The 22,033-nt window shown below is 41.2% G+C and overlaps 1 protein-coding gene across 2 annotated transcripts in view; it reads right to left on the bottom strand.

The window, feature by feature from the left end:
* NPR3 (natriuretic peptide receptor 3) overlaps nucleotides 1-22,033 on the bottom strand; it is a 53,374-nt gene that overhangs the window by 6,910 nt on the left and 24,431 nt on the right. Inside the window, exons 4-7 of one of the 2 annotated variants that reach the window (XM_028747981.2) lie at nucleotides 9,709-9,844; nucleotides 5,706-5,800; nucleotides 3,095-3,227; nucleotides 755-839 (exon numbers count right to left, since the gene is read on the bottom strand). In XM_028747981.2, coding sequence (XP_028603814.2) covers nucleotides 755-839; nucleotides 3,095-3,227; nucleotides 5,706-5,800; nucleotides 9,709-9,844 — 449 coding nt within the window. Of the gene's footprint in view, nucleotides 1-754; nucleotides 843-3,094; nucleotides 3,228-5,705; nucleotides 5,801-9,708; nucleotides 9,845-22,033 lie in introns of both variants that reach the window. The other variant, XM_028747979.2, reaches the window with a different exon arrangement.

Below are 22,033 nucleotides of genomic sequence, written 5' to 3'. Positions count from 1 at the left end.
ATAAATGAGATGAATGAACACCATTGCCAAAAGATTAAAGAGGTGTGCCTTGAAGCATTTTTGCCTGATCTCAAAGTTAAGTTATATTCAAAGATTTCAGACAAATTGAATATTCTTCCACAGATCTGAAACTAAGTGAGAAGGAAGCCAGTATAAAGTGCAACAGATGCTTTGAAGTTAGGGCTGCAAATAGTGGAACCATTTAGTAGTTAGTTCTCTCAAACAGTTTTTTTTAAAGAACTGCTTCAAGATTGCAGCATATGGCTTCATATTGTTCAGTGGAATAGATTGCTTGCCACCTCACACTGTTAAATATAATTTGTGTTCTGTATTTGTGTTCTTCAGTGAAATTGGGACTGCCCCATTAAAGTCCGCTCACAATTCAGTAAAATCTAAATACTCAAAACATATCTAAATTGCTAATTGTTATTCTGACTAAATTCTTACATGTTGTTACTGCCAAAAAAAATTTATAGACCTCGTTTACAAGTAATAAACACTGAATGTATCTTACACTAACAGAATAATAATACAATTCCAACTATAATAAAACAGAGTGCAATACAAAGCTGCTCATAAAGTTCACAACATTTAAAAATCAGCAATATTAAGTACCCGTCCACTCCTCAAAATAAATAAAGCACAATCTGCCCCACAGATGATTCAACAAACCATGGCTTGTTTCTCTAATGATTGATTTGCTTTATACAAATTATAAAATGTAGGCAATATTTTTCCCCAAAACAGAACCAACCTGAAAAAGTAGAAAGCCATCAACAATCCTGCTCCTAGCAAGGCACCCACAACAATTCCTGTAACTGCCGACTCTCCTAGACCACCTGCTTGAAAAATTAAAAAAGAAATAACCAAGAGCAAATCACAAAGAAATACGTTCAAGCTCACAGAATGACTGAATAAATGATCAATGTAATATTATAAACAAATCTATTCAAAATCCATTTTGAAAAGTGCCCAAAGAAACTTTTCTATAGTTCCAACTGCTTTTATTATCTTCCTTTATGTTTACCTTGGAGCTTATTGTTGTCACACTCTGAAGTGCTGCTGATTTATTTCAGTTATTTCTAAGCCACCTTTCAAGACTATACAGGGCGGCTTACATTAAAACAAAGATACAGTTTCCATTAAAAACAAACATTGAAATATACCATTCAAATCACAATAAATCTGTCAGCTAATAAATTTCAATAAACGCTAACAGAAATCCCAAAGTTTAAAATGAAACATTTTGTTAAAAAACCAAGGAAAACAGGTGAGTTTAAAAAACTTTCTATAACAGCAGAACTGAAAGAGTTGAACTGAACTTTTTAAAGGGAAGGCATGTATTTTCTCTCCAACACGCCTTGAGGGCACTGGGAAACAGTAATTCTCAGTCAATAATGAATTACCTTAGGATGGGTTGAAATACAACTTTTTACATCCATATGCTGTTTTTTGCTGTGATTTTCGTGTGTGTGTGTGTTGAAATGGTTCATCCATGCAATTCAAATCTCAAATTTATAAACATCTGCCTTCTTTTATATTGATGCCGGGAGATAGGGAGTGAGCCAACAACATGACTACCACCTTGGCTGCATTGTGGGACCTGCTCCTTGGTCAGCTAGCAAATGCCAGCTGGGCATGGATAGGAGGTGGAAAGGGAGTGAAGCTAGGTGACGAATCATTTGCCTTTCATACAAAAGGTCCCAGCCTCAAACCCAGGCATTTCCACCTAGGACTGGGTAAGACTCTGGAGAACTACTGCCAGTCAGTGTAGACAGTATTGCACTAGGTGGAGCAAAGTTCTAACTTGCTCTAAGGAATTCAATCCATCTGGTGCACTTCTGGACTATAAATTCTGGCTCCTATACTGATGGGGATGAGGTGGAGAGTTCTTAAATTGCCCTCCCACTCTCCCTAGTTCTTGGATGTTTCTTCTGCTTGATTACTTTGTTATGGGCTAATTGCTGGTCACTGGGTGATAGTGCCAGGAAGGAATTTTACCTGCATTCCTAATCAACCATTTGGTTCTAGGATTTTTTTTAATTATTATTTTTTGCCTTCCTCCTAACAAGGATATTTTCTTTCACAGTGCTTTCAGTCTCTTGCATCAATAATTGTATCACAACTTGCTCTACTGCTGGGGCACTGGGCAGAGAGCATAGTTTGAGAGCAGGTGGGAGTGATTTCACTGAATGCCTTCCTTGGGAGAACCCTTAAGGGCTCTGGGGGTAATGTCTCGCTTCTGGACCATTTTGGGTACCTTGGTACCATTTACATTCTATGGTTGGTCACAGCAGATAGAAAGAGCAGTCTGCAGTGAAGAAGCTGACTTTCCTCTCAACATAGTTAGGCTATAAGGCAGGCTGCCAGAATGCTTTGGTTCCCTCGGCCATTCTATGCCAAACGTTTCAAAGCTTAATAAACTTTGGGCCTGATTCATTCTTGTGCCTGTTCAGCATTTACACTCACCTCATGACAGCTTCATTTCAACTGCATCTCTGTATCTTCTCCCATTTACTCCTTTATCCCACCTAGCTCCATCTGCAGCACCACTATTCTCTTCCGGGAGTTTCAGCAAGGTTATTCATTTATTTATTATCCCACCTTTCCTCCAAGGAGCCCCAGTTGGTGCACATAGCTCTCCTACTTCCCGTTTTATCTTTATAACAACGCTGTGAGGTAGTTGGGCTGAGATACAGTGACTGGCCCTAGGTCACCCAAGTGAGTTTCTTTGCTGAGTGGGGATTGGAACCCTGGTGTTCCAGGTCCGACACTCTAACCACTATACCACATTGGCTCTCTGCTTTGCAACCTTTTGCTTGGGAAATCTTGATGCTATTACAATATACAAAACCATTTGCACATACCCACTTTGCCAGTGTTCCATCTTCACATTTTGAAAGAAACTATCCCAGATTTTCCCATGAACATTAGCTATACGTAAATTGAGCCTCAGTAAATTTCCTCTGGTCAGGTTGTTATTTGTAGTATTGATATTGATACAGAAGTGTATCTGAGAACAAGCGCAATTCCTTAACATGGACTGCTGTCTGTTGCAGATTTGGAAAGGAGAAGTTAACCTCAGTAAACTTACATGATTTGCAGGGTGTGTTGCTTGGGTGTTCCAAACCTCGGCTGTCATCTGTTCTTGCTTTGAGCTTCCAGGGGTAATTTACATTTGGAAGCATTTCAAGCCGTCCATGCTTTCCATAATAGTTCCAAATTACCTGTGAAGAAAATAGATATATAGCAAAATGACAGTCTATTTCCAACCAGCTTCTGGAAGTAGGGAGAAAACTGGGGTATATCAGCTAGCTTAATCTCTGTTATATATAACATACACTTTTCAGAATTGCATCCAAAAATCCATCAATTGAAAGACATAATTGCTGGAGCCATGCATTTTTGGATCATAAATCCCTCCTTGCCCCATTCTGAAATTTGGAGGGAATAAATGTCCAGCACATAAACTTTTGTTTACTTCACCGAATGGTGTGTAAATTATTGCTGTCATTTGTGTATGGCTGTCAGAGCTCTTTGGGCTATGTGCTTGGCTCTTGTTCTCTACCACCACACCTCTATTTTTTGTTGTCCCAAATTACTCTGTTTTTCTTTAAAATGTATGTTTACTTCATTTTAGGTTCATTTTATTTATCATATTCTAGACACCAAATTATCAGATAAAGATTTGCTGGTCAAGCCTAAATTGGTTTGGCTGCATTCCGCTTAGAAACTAAGGTTTTCATGACCAGTGGGAATGAACCTTCCAAATAAACTAATATTACCACCAGCACCATCAAAGAGAGGTCAGCATTATAAATTAGGATGAGACAATCCCAGCAAAATGAATGATGTCAACAAACACAAAATGGAAAGAAGCTGGAATGTGACATGAGTGAGGCTTCCAAAGGGAAACAGAAAGGATGTACTAAGTATACAATAAAGTCTAATCATGCAATTGCTGGATTTCCTGTCATAGATGAGAGCTGCACATGAATATATGTGGAGACTGGGGTCAATATTATCCTTCCCATGTGCACTTTCCGTCCACTCCAAGGTTTTGGGTTAACAGGCTGTGTCCTTCAGCCTTTCCTCAGATGACTTCTGGGCCTGTAATAATCTTTATAGTTCTTTTCTGACATCTTCCATGTTATCAGTCAGTCAGGTCTTTGTGTATGGCCAAGGCAGCACAATATTACACACACAAATCAATCAAAAGCACCATAACAGCAAACAGTATGGTTGACACCAGATCAAACCAATTCACTGTCCTTACAGTTAACAGGTTTATATGTACAATTTTTCAACTAATCTTAGCAGTTTATGCAGCAAATGACATTACTGTACTTTATAAGCCATTATTTCCATTTTACCAACATTCTTCTTGAAATGTATGACATCTAACTAGCTGCGGCTGCTGACCCCTGAGGCTGGTGGGGTGAAGGAATGAGCAGAGGGCAGGGCAGCTAACTGCGGATGGGGCTGGGGTGGGCAAAGTCAGGGGTCACCATAGGCCAGCCACATGTGACACAGAGATGCAGGCAGGCAACCAGGCAGGCACGCATGCAGACACATGCAAACATTTTAATTGGTGGTGAGAAACAGCAAGGTTTGGGTCTGGGAGGGGAAATACACAGGTTAAGGAATGGAGGGGAAGGAAAGAGGGACTAGTGCTAGGCATTCTGATTTTTAGCTCACTGTGACATTCTGATTTTTATAGGATTGCAGTTTAAGGCATTTATGTTTTTGAGGCTGAAGTTCTATGTGTTTAACGAAGAGGAAGCTCAACTAAACAGCAGATTTTATGTCTGAATGAATATGCATGGGATTGTTCTGTATAAGGCAAATAGTTTGATTTTATACACTCACTAGCTATAAGTGATCCATGTTATATCATTAAAGGTTAAAGCAGTAGAATAAGTTTAGTGCTGATAAGAAATTAAGAGCTGAATATATTTCTGTTTTACCCTGGGGAATTTGCTTCCCATGGCTTCAAAATTTCCAGAAAATTTCACCTCTCTGCTGCCTCATATTTAGTTTCTTGTTCACTGCAACTAAAACCTTCTGAACAATGCCACTGTCTAGGATATTATCCACATCTGATATATCTGGATTTTCACTCTAGCATGTAATATTATTGGTTGAATGCTGTCTTTAATTTCTACAGATGAAAACCATGACATTTGTAAACCAAGGACCCTGTAGTGCTATTATGCAATTGTAGTGTTTAATTTCACAGTACCAATACTCAAGGCACTCCTCTCCTTTGGCTGCATTGTATCTCTTGCTTTTGATGACCAGCCTAGCTAAACAAGGTCATGAATACTTTTCATTTTCTTCAGAAATGTATGCAGTCTCCCACATTCATTAAGATCTTGAATTCAAGAGTCTAGGTTGCCATATCATATTTTTCAGGCTGATGATGATCCAGTAATAATCCAGTAAGAAATTGTGTGTGTGTGTGTGTGTGTGTTTTAATGGCAATTTGTTCCAATCCCTGCACATCAAGCTTTCTTATGAGGTTCTGCTGAAGGGTTAGTAAGAAGGACTTGTAACAGTGATCAGTCTAAATTCTTTCCTTAATTGGTTTAGTAGAAATGGAGACTGCAAGAGACATAATATGTCTTGCCCACGGTAGAGTCAATAAACACTTTGCCACCGAATCCTTGTTCCAGCCTAGCATTTAGCATTATTTCAGCACTTACCTGCTGCATTCCAGTTTCTGGATCAGTCATTGCAATCACAGAAAAATCTCCATATCTTTCTCCATTGGCATCTATGGATACTGGCCCTGCAATGCCTAGAGAGTGGCAGGTGAGAAATTTAAAAATTAATGAGTTGACAGCACATAATGCTTCCAAGAAAAGCAAATGGCAGAATTATTAGAGACTGATATGGCAGGAAACCTCATTAGTCTTCCAGTACTTCTGTTGGCATTCCAAAAGAAATTGTAATTTTACCTCTGGGGCTGCATTCCTAAAATTCCTAACATTTCTTCTCTCTCTCTCTCTCTCTCTCTCTCTCTCTCTCTCTCTCACACACACACACACACACACACACACACACACACACACACACACACAGCCTACTGGGCATAAGTCCTATTTCAGAACCCCTATTTTGCTGATTTTTTAAAAGCCATTAAGGGGCAAAATAATTTTATACAGGAAAGTCTAGGCCCTGGAATATTTGAGGATGCTAATAGTTTAATGCATCTACGTGTCTGAAGACAAAAGCCAAGCAAAGAGTTCTAATAATAATAATAATAATAATAATAACAACTTTATTGTCATTGTACAACCTGTGTACAATGAAATTAACAAGCCTCCCCCCCAAACACTCAATCTCTAATCGAATGTATCAATCTCTAATGCATTCACCCTTTGAGATGGCATAGATAATTTAGAGAAAGAGTTGCAACTATGAGGCTAGAAATCCTTAACAGCACGTTACATGGTTCTTCCTGCTACCCTTCTATCCTCACAGCGACTCTGTGAAGCAGGCTGAGAGACAGAAACTGGCTTAAGGTCTCTTCAGTCTAAATCCAGCACTACTCACTGCACTACACTGGCTATCTTCATAAGCAGTCCCATGTTTACTGCACTGGTATCATGCATGTAATGTGCATATGGTACTAGAATAACCCTTAAGTTTTTAAAGTAAAATCAACATTACTGATATATTTAGGATAATGGTATCCTGCTTTGTAGCCCTGAAAGGCTCTCTAATTAAGTTAATAAAAGGTTCTTACAATAAAAATCACATTCAAGTTGAGTATCAGGAACAGAAATAACATCATCCTCAGGCTTCTTTGGTGCAGCCCTTCAATTTCTGCCTATTATAATTTTCTATCATTCTTATTTATTTCATTTGTGAATCACTTCCCATAAAACATTCCAAAGTTAAAAAGATAGCTAAAAACAATTTCAAGTTCAGTACAGACACAGACTGGGATTTTAAAAGAATATCCTCTTGAAAGATTTGTTGAATAAGGGAAGGGCTTCAATAGGCACCAGAATGATAACATAGATACTGCCAATCTGTTATGTGGTGGGAGGAAGAGCCGAAGGGTAGTTGCAACCACACTAAAGACCTGATTCCAACATCATGCAGAATGGTCCTCCTGAGGAAATGGCATCTGAAGGAGGCCCAGCCCTGCAGAGTGCAGTGATTGGCTGTGTATATAAGGCATGAGACAGCAGAGTCCACTGATGCAAGAGAGCAGCTAAACTCTCTTAACCCATGATGGAGACTCCTCCTTCCCCTGCTGGTAGTTGGCTAACCCATCACTATTTGTTACTGTCTTTTGATCTACAGTGGTACCTCGGGTTAAGTACTTAATTCATTCTGGAGGTCCGTTCTTAACCTGAAACTGTTCTTAACCTGAAGCACCACTTTAGCTAATGGGGCCTCCTCCTCCTGCTGCTGCACGATTTCTGTTCTCATCCTGAAGCAAAGTTCTTAACCTGATGTAATATTTCTGGGTTAGCTGAGTCTGTAACCTGAAGCGTATGTAACCCGAGGTACCACTGTACTGAGGTTTGGATTATGTGGATTATTGTTGGGGCTCAATGTGTTGAGCTCCTGGATCCTGAGCGACTATGGGGTTGAGGTGCTCATCTCGCTTTCAGGCTGAGGGAACCGATGTTTGTCCACAGGCAGCTTTCTGGGTCATGTGGCCAGCATGACTAAACCACTTTTGGCACAACGGAACACCGTGAGGGAAACCAGAGCACACGGAAATGCCGTTTACCTTCCCACCACAGTAGTACCTATTTATCTACTTGCACTGGCATGCTTTTGAACTGCTAGGTTGGCAGGAGCTGGGACAGAGCAATGGGAGCTCACCCTGTTGCGGGGATTTGAATCGCCGACCTTCTGATCAGCAAGCCCAAGAGGCTCAGTGGTTTAGACCACAGTGCCACCCGCCACCTGGATCGGTATAAAGACTTGGACAGGATAAATTTCTTGTCCTTTCCAACCAAATGCCTCTCCATTACTGTGAGAAAGAAAAACTCACTGAAGCCCAGAAAGTGGTCCATTATGTTTTTCATATTTGTTCCAATTTCAGAACTCATTGTTGGGTTCTTATCTAAAGGAAATATTTCCTTTCAGTTTAAGTACTTCCACTGGAAATTGTGGTAATCTTACACGGTAAGAAATGACAGATGTATCTGGCAAGAGCAGCTTGGTCTTACCAGTAAGGTCCAGCTGACCTTACAAAGTTTAATGCACGGGTGTGTGTTCTGGAGTTTGAACATATTCATAGATTCTAAGATTGGCAGGATGTGGGTGGGGCAGAAGGGCCCAAAAGGTTTGGCACTGAAAACCCTGAACACTTTGGCATGCACAATCTAAAACAGCAAATGGAGACCTTGAAACATTTCTGAATGCACATAGAAAAAGCTGTTCAAAATCTAATACAGCAAAGAAAAGGAAGGGGGACTTGGCATTTTTGCATTTTTATTAAACCCAGCTTTTCAGTTATAAAACCTAAATGGAAAAGATGAAGCAATGTAAGGAAGCATGCTAATATATGCACATGAAAGAGTCAAATGGCTACAATCTTCAAAAACAAGGAAGGAGCCAAGAACCTTAATGATGACAGCTAACCTATTATTAAAACGGTTTTCTTTGTATATAAAATTACTGACAGTGATGCTAGACAACAGGGGGCTATTTAATGTAGTTTCTTAATATCTAGTGTGCAGGCATGCTATCTATACACCCTGTTTAAACATGTCACAGTCTCCATTTTTGCCTATGTTGTCCCTGTTAATACATACGTATGTGTAGATAACCAGAGGTAGGGAGACCCTTCCAAACACAACATGTGAGGCATAAGGTGGTATGTAAAGGAGTGATAAAAAGCTGTCACTGCACATGTAGATGGAAACCATTATCTTCTTACCTCCTTATTACAAGTTGCCACTTCTTTTTTGTACCAATAATTATCTACTAGGAATCCTTAATTTATATCTCATCCTTTCAAGGAACCACATTATTCATGGTTCTACCCCCTTTCCCCTGGAAACAGCACAACACAACACAATCACAATCACAATAATGGGGGCCTTTTCTACCCTGAGCCCCACATTCCAGCAGTGGGTGTGCCAAAGCAAAAAAGGGAATGGTAAACCCCCCCCCCCCCCGTAATTTGCATTGGAGAGAAATCTCTCATTCACACCAATAGGAGTCCCAACCCATGCAAATTGGAGGCACTCTGAACCTAATCTGAATCAGGACCCTCCATTCTCACATTGGCATTAATTTGCTTCAACTGAACCTTTTTTGTGTGAAAACAAATTGCAAGCAAGAGCTCCCCAAGTATGGTAGGGACCACAGCAGGGAGCAAAGGTTTATAACCCTTCTACAGCACTATGCCAAAGACTCTCAGCCCCTGAAATTTGCTGCTCTTCTCCATCCTCCCATGCTAGCACGGCATAAGGAGAGGTGATGGAGGCCAGGTAAGAAATCTCCAAGGGTCATATCTAGCCATGGTGTGTGTCAAAGCTTTCCCATCCTCTCAGAAAAGAACTTTTTAACAACCAGTGGGGAATGGATGCTCCCTCGTTTTTCATTTTATGGTATGCTATCAGCAGGAGGTGGCAGGTTTTATTTTAAGAAGCCAGATGGTACAACCGAAAAGTTACAGATTTTCCCAAGACTGGACAAACAAAATCACATCAAGCACTTGATTATTCCTACCTTCGTATGTCCTATTCCATGTCTGATGGACAATCTTTTCTCCATCTTTCTTAGTGAAGCCATTCTTCAAAACTTCCCGTAGAGCCAGAACATAGAGGATAATAGCATCATGGAATCCTTCTACAAACATGTTAACCTAAGGACAAAGCAAAGCTTTATTATTATACTGGGCCATAACAAAGCGGATGTTTGCAACATTCAGCAAAATTAAGATCAGTCAATTACCGGTAAATAGAAAAAAACCAAGTAAACTTAGTATGTCTCAGAAGGTGGTAAAAATATATCCTGGTATTTCTCCTTATTGATGAAAAATCTACATTAAAACTGTGGAACCAAACAGAATGTCATTCTTCAGAAAAAATTTAATGGGCTATGTACTTTTTCAAAATTATTGTATTTAAGTCTTATATGCCAAGGATAGGAAGCCTGTGCCCCATGGGCAACATCCTCACCCAATTGTTTTTTTGTGCAGCCCCAATGTTTTTGTTTTAGGTATTTTTTTAAAAAGATACTGTATATGTGTGTTTATGTGTGTAAAACTTGGCTGGGGGCAGCAGGGTGAATTTCAGACTGCCTTTAGCAATTAGTTATCAACAAAGATTAGGCAGACATGCACTGGGGTAGCCAACATGGTACCTGCCAAAAGTTGTTGGATTACAGCTCCCATTGATCTCAGCACACATGACTAGCATTCAAGGATAATGGAAGTTGTAGTCCATGTTGGGTGCCCTTGCTTTATACAAATCTGAGATCTTAAAACTCTCTACTGGCCTTACTCTGAGTCTACAACAATTACCCTACTTCAGTTGTATGTTTATACACATAATCCTTTAAATCATCTATAACTTTACCTGGAAGTAAGTCCCACTGACCGTATCTATTTCTGAGTAGGCATGCATTGCACTGTAACTCTGCTTTATCTTGTTAGGGTAGTGATAAAATAATCTGTCATTGCTCAAACCGTGAATAGCAGAAATGCTTCAGTGCCTGCTTTACAAAGCACCTTCATTGGCTATGGAAATACTGTCTCCCCGTTGTAACTGTGGTAGTTTTTTCAGACTGTGCTGGTTATTTTGTTTGTCTAATGATTGCTCTCCCCCAGCTCTAAGCCTCCCTTACACATCTGTGAACTCTGGACTTTGCTCAACAGACTCCTTGTCTGTTGGAATATGAACCAGCAGCATGTTTTCTAAAGCGGTAAAACAATAAATAAAAGTTCCCCATCTTTTGTGGCCCTTTCAGTAAATGGCATGAGCTAAATGAAATGTCACTTTCCACTACAAATCTCCAAAACAAATAAATGGATTTGTGTTTTATAGCAGTTTGGTCAGTATTGTCCTACAAGGAATCCAACTGTGAGTGTACTCTCTCAGGGTTGCATTTACTATGCTTGGCCTTTTGGGCAAGCTCCTGTGGATTCAGAAAAGATGTAAGCAGCCCCTTCAAATTGGCAGGCTTTGTCTCCAATAGCAAGCTCGTGATACACTTTTCACTGTGTATTGATTTTTGTCTTTTTATTTCGTTCCTCCAATATGTTTGAAGTACACATTGAAAATTCAAGTTCAATATAGCTTTGAAACAAAAGTCAATGTGAAGTAAGAAAATTCAGGCGTGAAGAACGGGATCAAAAGCAAGTAAGACTAATCAAAAGTAGTGGAAAGACACTTTAAGAAACTTTACTGTCTATTTTAGGAATGCAATGAAGTTGCTTCAAAGGGAATAATATCATTGATCCATCCAGCTCAATATTTCTACATTGACTGGCTCTGACTCTCTGGGTTTCAGGCAGGGGTCTTTCCCAGCCCTACCCAGAAATGCAAGGGTTTGGTGCTGCATACTTTCTGCATGCAAGTGTGTACTGTATTCTACCACTGAGCTACACCCCTTCCCTTTGAGAGTAATCCAAAAGAGGGCTGAATTGCACATTTACCGAGTGTATACAGGAGAACACCTTAGAGGCAATTTGCTAATTTCAGGAGCTATATACTCACAATACTTCGTAGACTAGAATAAAAAAACTATACAATAATCTAACAGATGATTTATAAGACTGTTAAGGCAGCAGTTACATTCAACCAATAACACCAGGTTGAAAATCCAAGATTCCATTTCGTTGATGGAGCAATGATCTGACATTCAGACAGTAGGAACAGACAGAACTGTAGCATACAAATTGGGGACAGGTGGAATCTCAGCCATGTGAGGCAGGAGAAAGGCTCCCATAGTCTGATTATCTTTCAATGGGCCATATGAATCATATATGAAGACCTCTCTCTATGGAAGGCCGATGGAGGCGATGTGGAAAGTTTCCCCTCCTTTCCATTTCATGTAATGTTTGCTGGAGGGGCAGGACAATTCAGTGGCAGAGAGTGGCAGAGCACAGGAACGACCCCACATCTATAGTCCCATCACTCATGATGACTGGGGCAGAAAGTGTGGGGCCAGCCTATCTCTCTCAGCTATCAAACTTGGTTGAGGCCTGTATCATTAAGTGGTTCCAGTCAGAGCCAGAAAAGGGCCTGAACAAACTGGTACTGATGGAGTATATAAAGGATCTGTGTGTGTTTAGATGAAAGAGAATGTGCATTCCTGTATAGGAGAACAAGCAAAAGCACACTGTAAAGACTGATTAGTTTAAAGTTAACCTTGAGATTCCTAGAGCCAAACTGGACACAAAATGCAACTTTGCACCTAACTTGCAATATCGAGAAAAATCATCCTACTGAAGCTGGTATTTGCTTTGGGAGGAACCCCAAAGAGATGCCTGCAGCAGAGGTAAATGGCTAATAGGAGAAACAGTGTCAAAAGGGGCTTAAGCAGGAGGGCAGAGGATATAAAAAGTTCTTTAGAGAAGTTGGGAGACAGGGTTGTCTACTCCTAAACAAGGGATATCCATGTAGGAGTAGTTCTGATGCCTGAAGGCATTGCTACCATTGCTTATCAGAGAACCCCATAAGGCAAGATAATAAAAAAAATCAGACAACCTGCCACTTACACAAATGAGGAAGATGAAATAGCCCCTGGAAGTGAGCCACCTAGCTACCCGGATTTGGTAGTGCCAGATGTTTTCATCCGCTCCTTCTGGGCAACTAGATGGTATGCAGAAATAAGAGGGGGGTGGGGTTATGATATTAACTGTCCACTCCCCAGGTCTCATATATTTACTTAGCTAACAAGCAGGAACAGTGTTATCTTTTGGCACAAGGTTGGCAATTACATCACTGGAATTCTAGCATTTCACTTTCCAGACATTATGGGCGGCTTTCAAATGCAAAACAGTGGCCTGCTCACTAGGGTGGAAAACCTGAAGGTAGACTGTACAACTTCAGGCAGCCAGAGGGGGCTCATGACTTCTCTTCCATGAGGGGGGAGCGAAGAATATAAAATAGGGGGTTTCTAACTTAACCTTCCTGGTTTGCATTAAGAAAAAGATGCCTGCACAAATAAAATTGGCATGAATGGAAGAAGGCTAAACCAGAATTTAGTTCCCCGATATTTAGTTTTCTACTTGAAGAGGGGATTGTGTGGAGAAGCATTCAATCATGTGAGCCCGAACCTGCAATCTGAAATAATACAGAACTCCAGACACAGGTTTACCATCTCAGTGAAAACTAGGAACTGGCGGTGCTATGATGTCTAAAAAAAATGGCCTAGATTTTGGGCAACAAACACTTATTTAGCTTTTGTTTTATAGCATAAGAGTTCAGTACAGATAAAATAAATGGTATTCAGAGACCTCGAAAAGAGTGCTGTTCATTACAAAATTTCACAACTTCAGCACACTGTGAACACTTAAGATGATTTTGCAATATTGGTGCATGTTGATGAGCCCTTATCTCTTCCTAAGGTCAATGGCATTTCCTTTAGTCCATTCTAAAGATTTCAAAAGGGTGATATGAGGTTACCGTGCTTAGTACTGGCAACAGGAGCAAGGAGAAAGCATGCAAACCTACAGCCCATACACATGCTCACTGCACATAGAGGTGTGGGGGGGGGGGAGTCTTTTGCTTGAGATCCTGGAGAGCTGATGCCGGACAAAGACATGCAAGGTGCCAGCCAACCGTCTCAGGGACCTCACTCCAGATTTGTGTAGGGTTTGCTTCTTAGCCTTTTCTTCTCCCAAAGATATCCCGGAAGGCAGCAAGGATCAGAGTTTTCCTTCTCCTGGGTCTAACTTCCCAGGTTGATGAGCCCCATCTACCCCTCACTTCCCTCTACTGCATGTGCAGAAACCGCATTGTATCATAATGCTTATATTCATAAGGATTTGGGAAAGTGCCCATTTTTTTTAGTGAATTGTCATGCATTACAGGTACGTAAGGTGCTGAGATTTCCTTAAGCAATGGAGTCTTAAATTCCATAAAGGAACAGGAGCAGATCAAGAAAGTTTGCCCTCTGAGCCAGAACAGCAAATGGCACTTGCCCTCCATTTACTCTCAGTCAAAGCCCATAGTACCTAAGCTTGGCCAAATTATTTTGGCACCTGAGACTGAAGATCCCACACCAGCCTTTTTCCTGGGAGTTAAAATACAACAAAAAATAAACTAAATAACTAGCAATTCTCTCTTTTTGTTATACCTAAAACCCGCTACCTGAGGTGACTGCCTCATTTACCTGTAATACCATAGTAGGTACTTTGGGCATTTTATCTGACACAGAAAGGTGGGCTAGAAATGTTTTAATTTTAATAAATAAAAGTTCATTTGTAGTGTAAACATGCACTAAGGGTTATGCTTCCTTTGAATAGTCACCTTGTTTTTGTAGCTCTAGGAGGTAAATTAATTTGTTTTGATTCATTTCTGGTTGCTCCCCACCCTTACATTTCAAAGTTGAAAATTTACTGATTTTGGAACAGCCACAGCCTGTCCTTTTGATGCAGTATAAATCTAACCTGCCCCTGGTCTGTGCAAGAGCGCTACAGTAAAAAAAGGGGATTATATATATACCACAGTGACAAATAGCTTACAAACAAGGAAGCAAAGTCCTTTATCTGCAAACAGTAGATCTTATTAGGGTTCCCAATTGTATCTTTTTTATTACCACACTGTTTTTGAAGTGATTAACCAGAAAATAAATGGCTGTAAGCTCCTGGCAATGTTTACTTGTAAACTTACAATAAATCCCATAAATATTACCCCCCCACACACATACATCACCAATGGTTCCTCTTATTGTCTTCCTACTATTGAAAAACAAATTGCCACTTCATTAGATTTAGGATCCCATACGAAGCCAAGGTTTGTTTTTTAAAAAATGGATTTAAATAGGCTTTGAATCAAGCTCTAGGAGAGACAGACCCTTTGGCTCTGCATCAGACATCCCATTCCTTCCAGAATTAAGCTGACATCACTTTTTGTTACAAAGAGCAACGGAAAGTCAGGTTGGTTCTATTTATCCTTCTATTTGTTCTCTGAGTGGCCAGCCATACTCAGTAAGGTTCACAAGCAGGGCACACTGGCAGTATTTGTCTCTTGATAATCCCAAACACTTGTCAACCAGATAGATGGTGAAAAGGTGGTTATGTTAGGCTAACACAGGGTTGGGGGTCGGAAGAGGAGCCTGCTGGATCAGGCCAATAGCCCATCTAGTCCAGCATCCTGCTCTCGCAGTGGCCAACTAGATGCCTATGGGAAAGCCACAAGCAGAACCTGAGCACATGAGTGCATACTCCACACCTGAAATTAACTTTCATTGTTATCTGGTGTTCAAAAGAGGCATTGATTCCTATTGTTGTTGTTATAGGAATTCTAAGGTCTTATATATAAAAAACAAATGTTCATAAATGTACAAGGTAAACACATACATAAGTATATAAACCATGTGTCTGAAATAGCACAGGAGAACAATCCTGAAGCCATTTTGGCACTCCCAAATTGACCTCAAATATTTCTCTGCAAGGAGGAAGGAAATGGGAAAAGCTTTCCAATTGTTTTTGGACTGTAGGGGCTTACACCTCCCTGTAAATACAGTCTGGCAAGTATCTGTTAAGCTGAGCACACTATCAATATGCATAAGAGATTCAGGAACTAAGTATTTACCATCTCAAAGGAATAGCCAGGCTACCTAGAAAAGGCAATCAGATAAGGCATTATCAGGTATCCTGGCAGACAGGAGAGAAGCAACACAGTCAAATTTTTGCTGGGGACCACCTCTTTCTGTGATGTATGTATGATGTTTTGGGGTGGTGGTGGTGGTATTGAGCTACAGGGTAGGCAGTTTCAAAAGTCTATATAAGAGCTTGCACACCAATGTTCTGGGTTCCTCTCCTCCCTCCCTGCGTGGAGTAAGCGGGGGACCCTGCTGCAACAGTTTAATAAAGATCATGCTTACTAGCTGCTTTGCTTCTCAATATTCTCTGGTTGGCCTCTGTTATTTTCTCCTACTGATAGAGAACCTACATAAGAACTCTATACCCCATAAGGGGGAAATGAGCAGTTTTTTCTTATAACATTATTATTACATGTTTATTGCTCCCTGTGAAGATAAAGCTTGTATTTAACTTGTACTGGATTATTGTGTTCTGAGTGTGCATGCTCACTTTCATTTGGATACCCCATGTGTTCAAAACAGTGTGCAGTGTACACAGCCTTTAGATCCTTGGGAGAAAGGGAGATTATCTATGTAATACATAAAAAATATGGCCAGTGAGCAAACAGAGAATGCTAAACATTCAAATTAAATCAAAGGCTGTGCTTTGAGTGGGCCAAAAATCCACACACGCAGGCATACACAAAAGGCCGCTACAAGAGACATTCAATCTCAACTAAACTACTCAACCCTCATGCTCCAGAATGGAATGTGGCATCCCTGTTCTCTAATAGGCCACTTTGCTATACTCGCTGTGGCTTGTGTCTTCTCAAAGCTTCCTCATCTCAGTTGGGAGGTGTGTGTGGTAATTTGACCTGTAGTCCAGCACCACCCAGAAGGTCACAGGTTCTGCATTCTGGCTAAAAGATTATTTCTGGCTGAAGACACCCAGTGAGCTTCGTGGCCCCACAGGGTTTTGAACACAAGCTTTCTTGCTTCTGTCCATCCACTAGGCTATACTGGTGGCAACAGCTAGTAATAGTTCTCCTACCGCTCTTTGACTACAAAGCCCCTTACTATGTCACCAAAATTAGCTTTCTGCATGATTCATTCACCAGTTATCACAAATCCACATGCCAGCTAACTTGGAAAACAGCAGCTACAGAATTTATGCCATGGAATGGGCATGTCCACCCCAAGTTAAATGTGTACCGACATGGTCCTGAAACAGATACACACTTCGGATTCTCTGCACATCTTAAAAAAAAACCTGCCACTGCACTTTTAGCAATTGGTATCTCTCATATCAGCAATAAGTCTGTACAATAAAAACCACAGGAAAGTTAAAACTGACATCAATTAAACACTGTGGAAGGATGTATTCTTAATTGCCTGCATAGGCCTGGTGAAATAGAGAAGTTTTCAGAAGATGTTTAAAAGTTGGCACAGCAGGCCCATTTGTGTGTGTATTTCAACTGTTGTGAACTTTAGAAAATTGGAAACAACTAGGGTTTTTAGGTTAGTTTTCTCTGTTTTTATTTTTTGTATTCTTGTGTAGCTACCTTTTTTTTGCATCGGTTTTTGTATTGAATGGAAATAAGAGTATAAATATACCATACTTATTTCTGTATTATACTGTATTATAATTAAATCATTTTGAACTGTATTTAACCATTACTAAGTTTATATAACTTTATCTAAAAACAAACAAAATACACCACTATGGAAAATGGACAAGGACACTTTAAGAGTCACTGCCATTGCAGAAATCACACATACGACACCCAGATGAAGTCACTAGTTCATACAAATGCCTCATCCATTCAGCCCCTGTGGTGGCACACTCCCAATGTTTATTACACTGGAGCTGTCTTCTCTGCAAACTTGCTCTAAGAATCCCAGAAGTCAGAAAATATGCTTTGATTAAAATAGATCTGACAACAGAGGTGCTTCAAGTCTTGAGAGAGAACTAGGGATGGAGGAAAATTTCATCCTGCATTTTTAAGTGAACTGACCTAATTCACACCTCCTAGATTAATACATAGATTGGAACATGCCCTGAATTTTGCAATGGAGTTCTATAAACATACCAAAACCAATTAAAAATGTGTAATTAAGGCTAAAGTAACTTTAGACATGCATGAACCAATGTAAAAAATGTAATTGAAAATGTTTGCGATACATATGGAATAACATATGCATTTAAATATTTAAATATTTATCTTGATACTTTTTTTAAAAAAAGATCACATTAATGTATAATCAAGGCAAAACTGCCTTATGAATGAACACATGTGAAACTGACCTAAAATCAAATCAGACAGATCTGTCCATTCCTATTCAAAACACACAGGCATAGCTTTCTTGTTTTTTATTCTCTCTGTTTGAGGCTATATTGCAAGAACTTCAAATTCAGATAATCAAAGTTTATATTTTGTTTTTGGGTACACAGAAAATAGTACTATAAAGCCTTATATTACCACGGGACCAAAATAATGGTTTGAAGGTGCATAGGATGTTCCATTACTGGATGTGTTCCATTGTGCCAGAAGCGGTTTAGTCCTGCTGGCCACACGACCCGGAAAGCTGTCTGTGGACAAGCGCCGGCTCCCTCAGCCTGAAAGAGGAGATGGGTGCCGCACCCCATAGTCACCTTTGACTGGACTTAAGTGTCCAGGGGTAGCTGCATGAACACCCGGAGGAGTGGCCATGCCGTGCACCCGGGGGAGGGATGAGCTGCGGGCGGGGGTGACAGTGTGATCCACTGCATGTCGCCGCGTACGGGGGCGGCAGGGCAAGCCCCCCATGGTACGCCTTTTTGTCACCCCTCAGGGATGACACCCAGGGCGTGCCGCCCCACCGCCCCCTTCCTACGCCCCTGTCCATGGATCCTCTACCTTTAACTTTTTTAAACCTGGGGACTGCTTCTTCATGCGATGCTTGGAGAAAGAATAGAATGCACATATACTCAAACTAGTTTGGACAAGCTTTCAGTAGATGGGGACTAAATGTAAGGCTTGGAGTTTTAATATTGTTGGTTCCAGGACGGGGAATTCTGGTGTGTTTTTACAAGTGCTGTTTTAAATTGTTAAAGAATATTTTTAATTGTTAGTTTTGTTTAACCAACACTAAGACTTTGGGGAAGGACTGGGTGTGACTGCAAATATATCCAGGGAACACCAAGTTAACATAGATTAATTACATAACCCTGCCCAAATTAATAAACTCAATTTTGTTAGGAGCCCAGGGTGAGGGCATTTTCTCTCTCTCGCAACATTCAAAGCCACAAAAACAAGGTAGGATCTAGCCCTGCAAATATGTGCAATTTAAAGATGTTGCCTTAAAAATGATTAGACACGGTCACAGAGGATAGCTCAATCAACAGCTATGAGTCATGGTGGCTAAATGAAACCTCTGTGTTCAGAGGAAATGTATCTCTGAATACCAATTGCCAGGGGGAACAGCAGCAGCAGCAGCAGCAGACAGTCCTCTTACTTTTGTGCTCCCTAGCAGATTTTGACCTGCCACAATGGAAAACAGTATGCTGGACTAGATGAGCTTTTGGTCTGATATGCAGCAGGGCACTTCTTACATCATGGATGGGTGGCCTTCTATATGTTGTTGCATTGTAACTCCCATTGGCCATGCTAACTAGGACTGATGGGAGTTGGAGTCCAACAACAACTGGAGATCCACAGGCGCTCCATCCTTGTCTTGTCTTAAATTCTTATGTGCGCTACCATTGTGCACTACAAACACCACTGCTAGAGAGCTCACAACAGTGCAGGCTTAACTTTTCATTATGTACTATTTCAACTTCTTTTCATTATATACTGTCAGGGGTTCAGGGAGAGAGGCACAGATGAGGGAGGAGACTGAGAGCGAGGGGGAAGAATCCCGGAACGAGGAGGAGGAGGATGACAATGACTTGAGGGTTTCCATGAGTCTTTCAAGTGAATCGGAGGATTCCCAAAAGGGGGCGCCCCTGGTCAGGCCAAGGGGAGCCACAGGGGGGACTCGTCAGGAGCAGGGGAGCAGCAGGGGAACCCCGAGTGGGAGTTGGAGATCGGGACCGGCTTCCCCGCCGGAACGGAGTGAAGAGGGTGGAGTTCCCAGTGTGACAGACGAAGCAGAGCAGGAAGCAGAGAGGGGAAGGAGATCGGGGCAAGACGTCCTGCCGGAAGGGGCGGAGAGTAGTACAGAGAGTAGTGTAACTGTCAAGAGGAAGGTCAGAGGTAGCGAACGCGCGCCAAGTTCAAATGTGGAGGCGCGCGGAAATGCGGAGAGCCCGGAGGAGGAGCCTGGTCCCAAAGCACGGAGGAGGGGGGAGCAGGCGTCTGGGGATTCAGCGTCAGGGGAATCCAGGAGGGAAGGAACCCAGGGGGGCAGAAAGACCCTGCGGAAAAGAAAGGACAGGAAGAGGTGGACCAGCACAAGCCTCTTAAACTGGTGTAGAGGCGGGACTGATTCAGAGGGGACTTCAGCGGTCTAAGCGTAACAGACGTGGGGCTGCGCGCCTCGGCTGTGGAGCAAACAATGTACTTCAATAAAGACTTTTGTAAATAAAGTGGACTTGGCGTTGGTCTCTTGTGAGCTGGGACCTGAGGCGGCCCTGACATATACCATTTTAACTTCTTAAAAAAAAAAAATACACAGAACTCCAGAATTCTGAAAGTCACTGTTATTACAGTGGTACCCCGGGTTAAGTACTTAATTCATTCCGGAGGTCCGTTCTTAACCTGAAACTGTTCTTAACCTGAAGCACCACTTTAGCTAATGGGGCCTCCTGCTGCTGCCGTGCCGCCAGAGCATGATTTCTGTTCTCATCCTGAAGCAAAGTTCTTCACCCAAGGTACTATTTCTGGGCTAGCGGAGTCTGTAACCTGAAGCATATGTAACCTGAAGCATATGTAACCCGAGGTACCACTGTATATATTTGAATGAAGTAGAATTAAGGAACAAATTAGAAGTCAAATTAAATACATCTTTGCATTTAACACACAAGCTTTTTAATGCAAAACTGCTGGTGTGGTGTGTAAGTGTGTATTGTGGAGAGGTGGGGTGGGGTTTAACTCTTTCTTCCCCTAATATGATCCTAACAAAAGTCTGTCAATGGGAGATTCTCTCTCATTGCAGACAGTGGCCTCAGAAGAGTGATTGTCAACTGCATAAAGGGCGGAAAGGTTTAACAATTCCCCTGGCTCCTGCAGCCCCAGCAATTATCAGCTTCTACTAGCTGCATTTTAGAACACTTGCATGCTAAATGTATTTAACATCTAGTTTGGCCCTAAATTTCAGGTGTCAGAAATGGTAGCAGTCAAAGTTAATGTATTGGGGTAGGTACAGAATTTGTACTGGGAGCATGAAGGCATTCATCTAACACAGTACAATGTTCCTCCAAACTTAACGTTCCTAAATATATAAGTTTAGTCATAGCTGTAAAGGTTCACAGTGCTCCGAAGGTCTCATTGCCCTCAGGAGATTTCTCATTGGGACAGACGTTTTTAGCATCTAATGGAAACAGAAAGCTCAAAACACACAGCTTTTCATTACAGAGAACCAAACCACAGTATGGACTCAAATATCAATGCAGGTTCCTTCATTTGGGGTACAACATGTCCAGCACTGAGGGCTACACTTGAAGGATACCGCACATGAGAGAACCGATTCTACTTTTGCTTGTACATAATCTTCCCTATGCCCTCCCTTTTCAAAACGTTTAACTTTAAACGTGAACAATACATGAATCCATAATAGGAGTCCATCAAAACAAATTGGGCCTTTTCCACATCGTATTTTTTTTTACTTACCTTAAACAGAAGGGCTGCAGGCTTAGGATGCAATCCACATTTCATTCAAGCTAATGGCCACAGATTTTAATAAGAGTTGGACCCCCCGCCACAAAAATATGCCTCAGGTAGGATCCATTTGTTGCCTTCTACTGAATTTTATCTATTTTGTGCCATAGCATTTGCAGTTCTTTAAGAAGATTCCACAATAAGTTCAACGGTGTTGATATACTCACATTTCTTTTGGCACGTAGATGTGCCACTTAATAATGCCCCTCTAGGCCCAAAGTAAGCATAGCAAGAGCTATGTGGTTCCTACCAGAAGCAACAGTCTTGCATCTCCTCTTTCCCCTCCCAGCCCCTGTAATGTCTAGTACTACAGGAAACATGACCTGATATTACTTACTGTTCCCATATCCACAAGTGGCAGACAGTGCAGTGGAGTGCAAGTGTGGAAACTCACAGCACAATGTACTGCTACACTTAATACTAAGCATTAACAGAGGACG

Source organism: Podarcis muralis, chromosome 11 (assembly GCF_964188315.1).
Source record: "Podarcis muralis chromosome 11, rPodMur119.hap1.1, whole genome shotgun sequence".
Lineage (NCBI taxonomy): Eukaryota > Metazoa > Chordata > Lepidosauria > Squamata > Lacertidae > Podarcis > Podarcis muralis.
The sequence above is the reverse complement of the archived record's forward strand: the minus strand, read 5'-3'. Positions and strand labels throughout refer to the sequence as shown.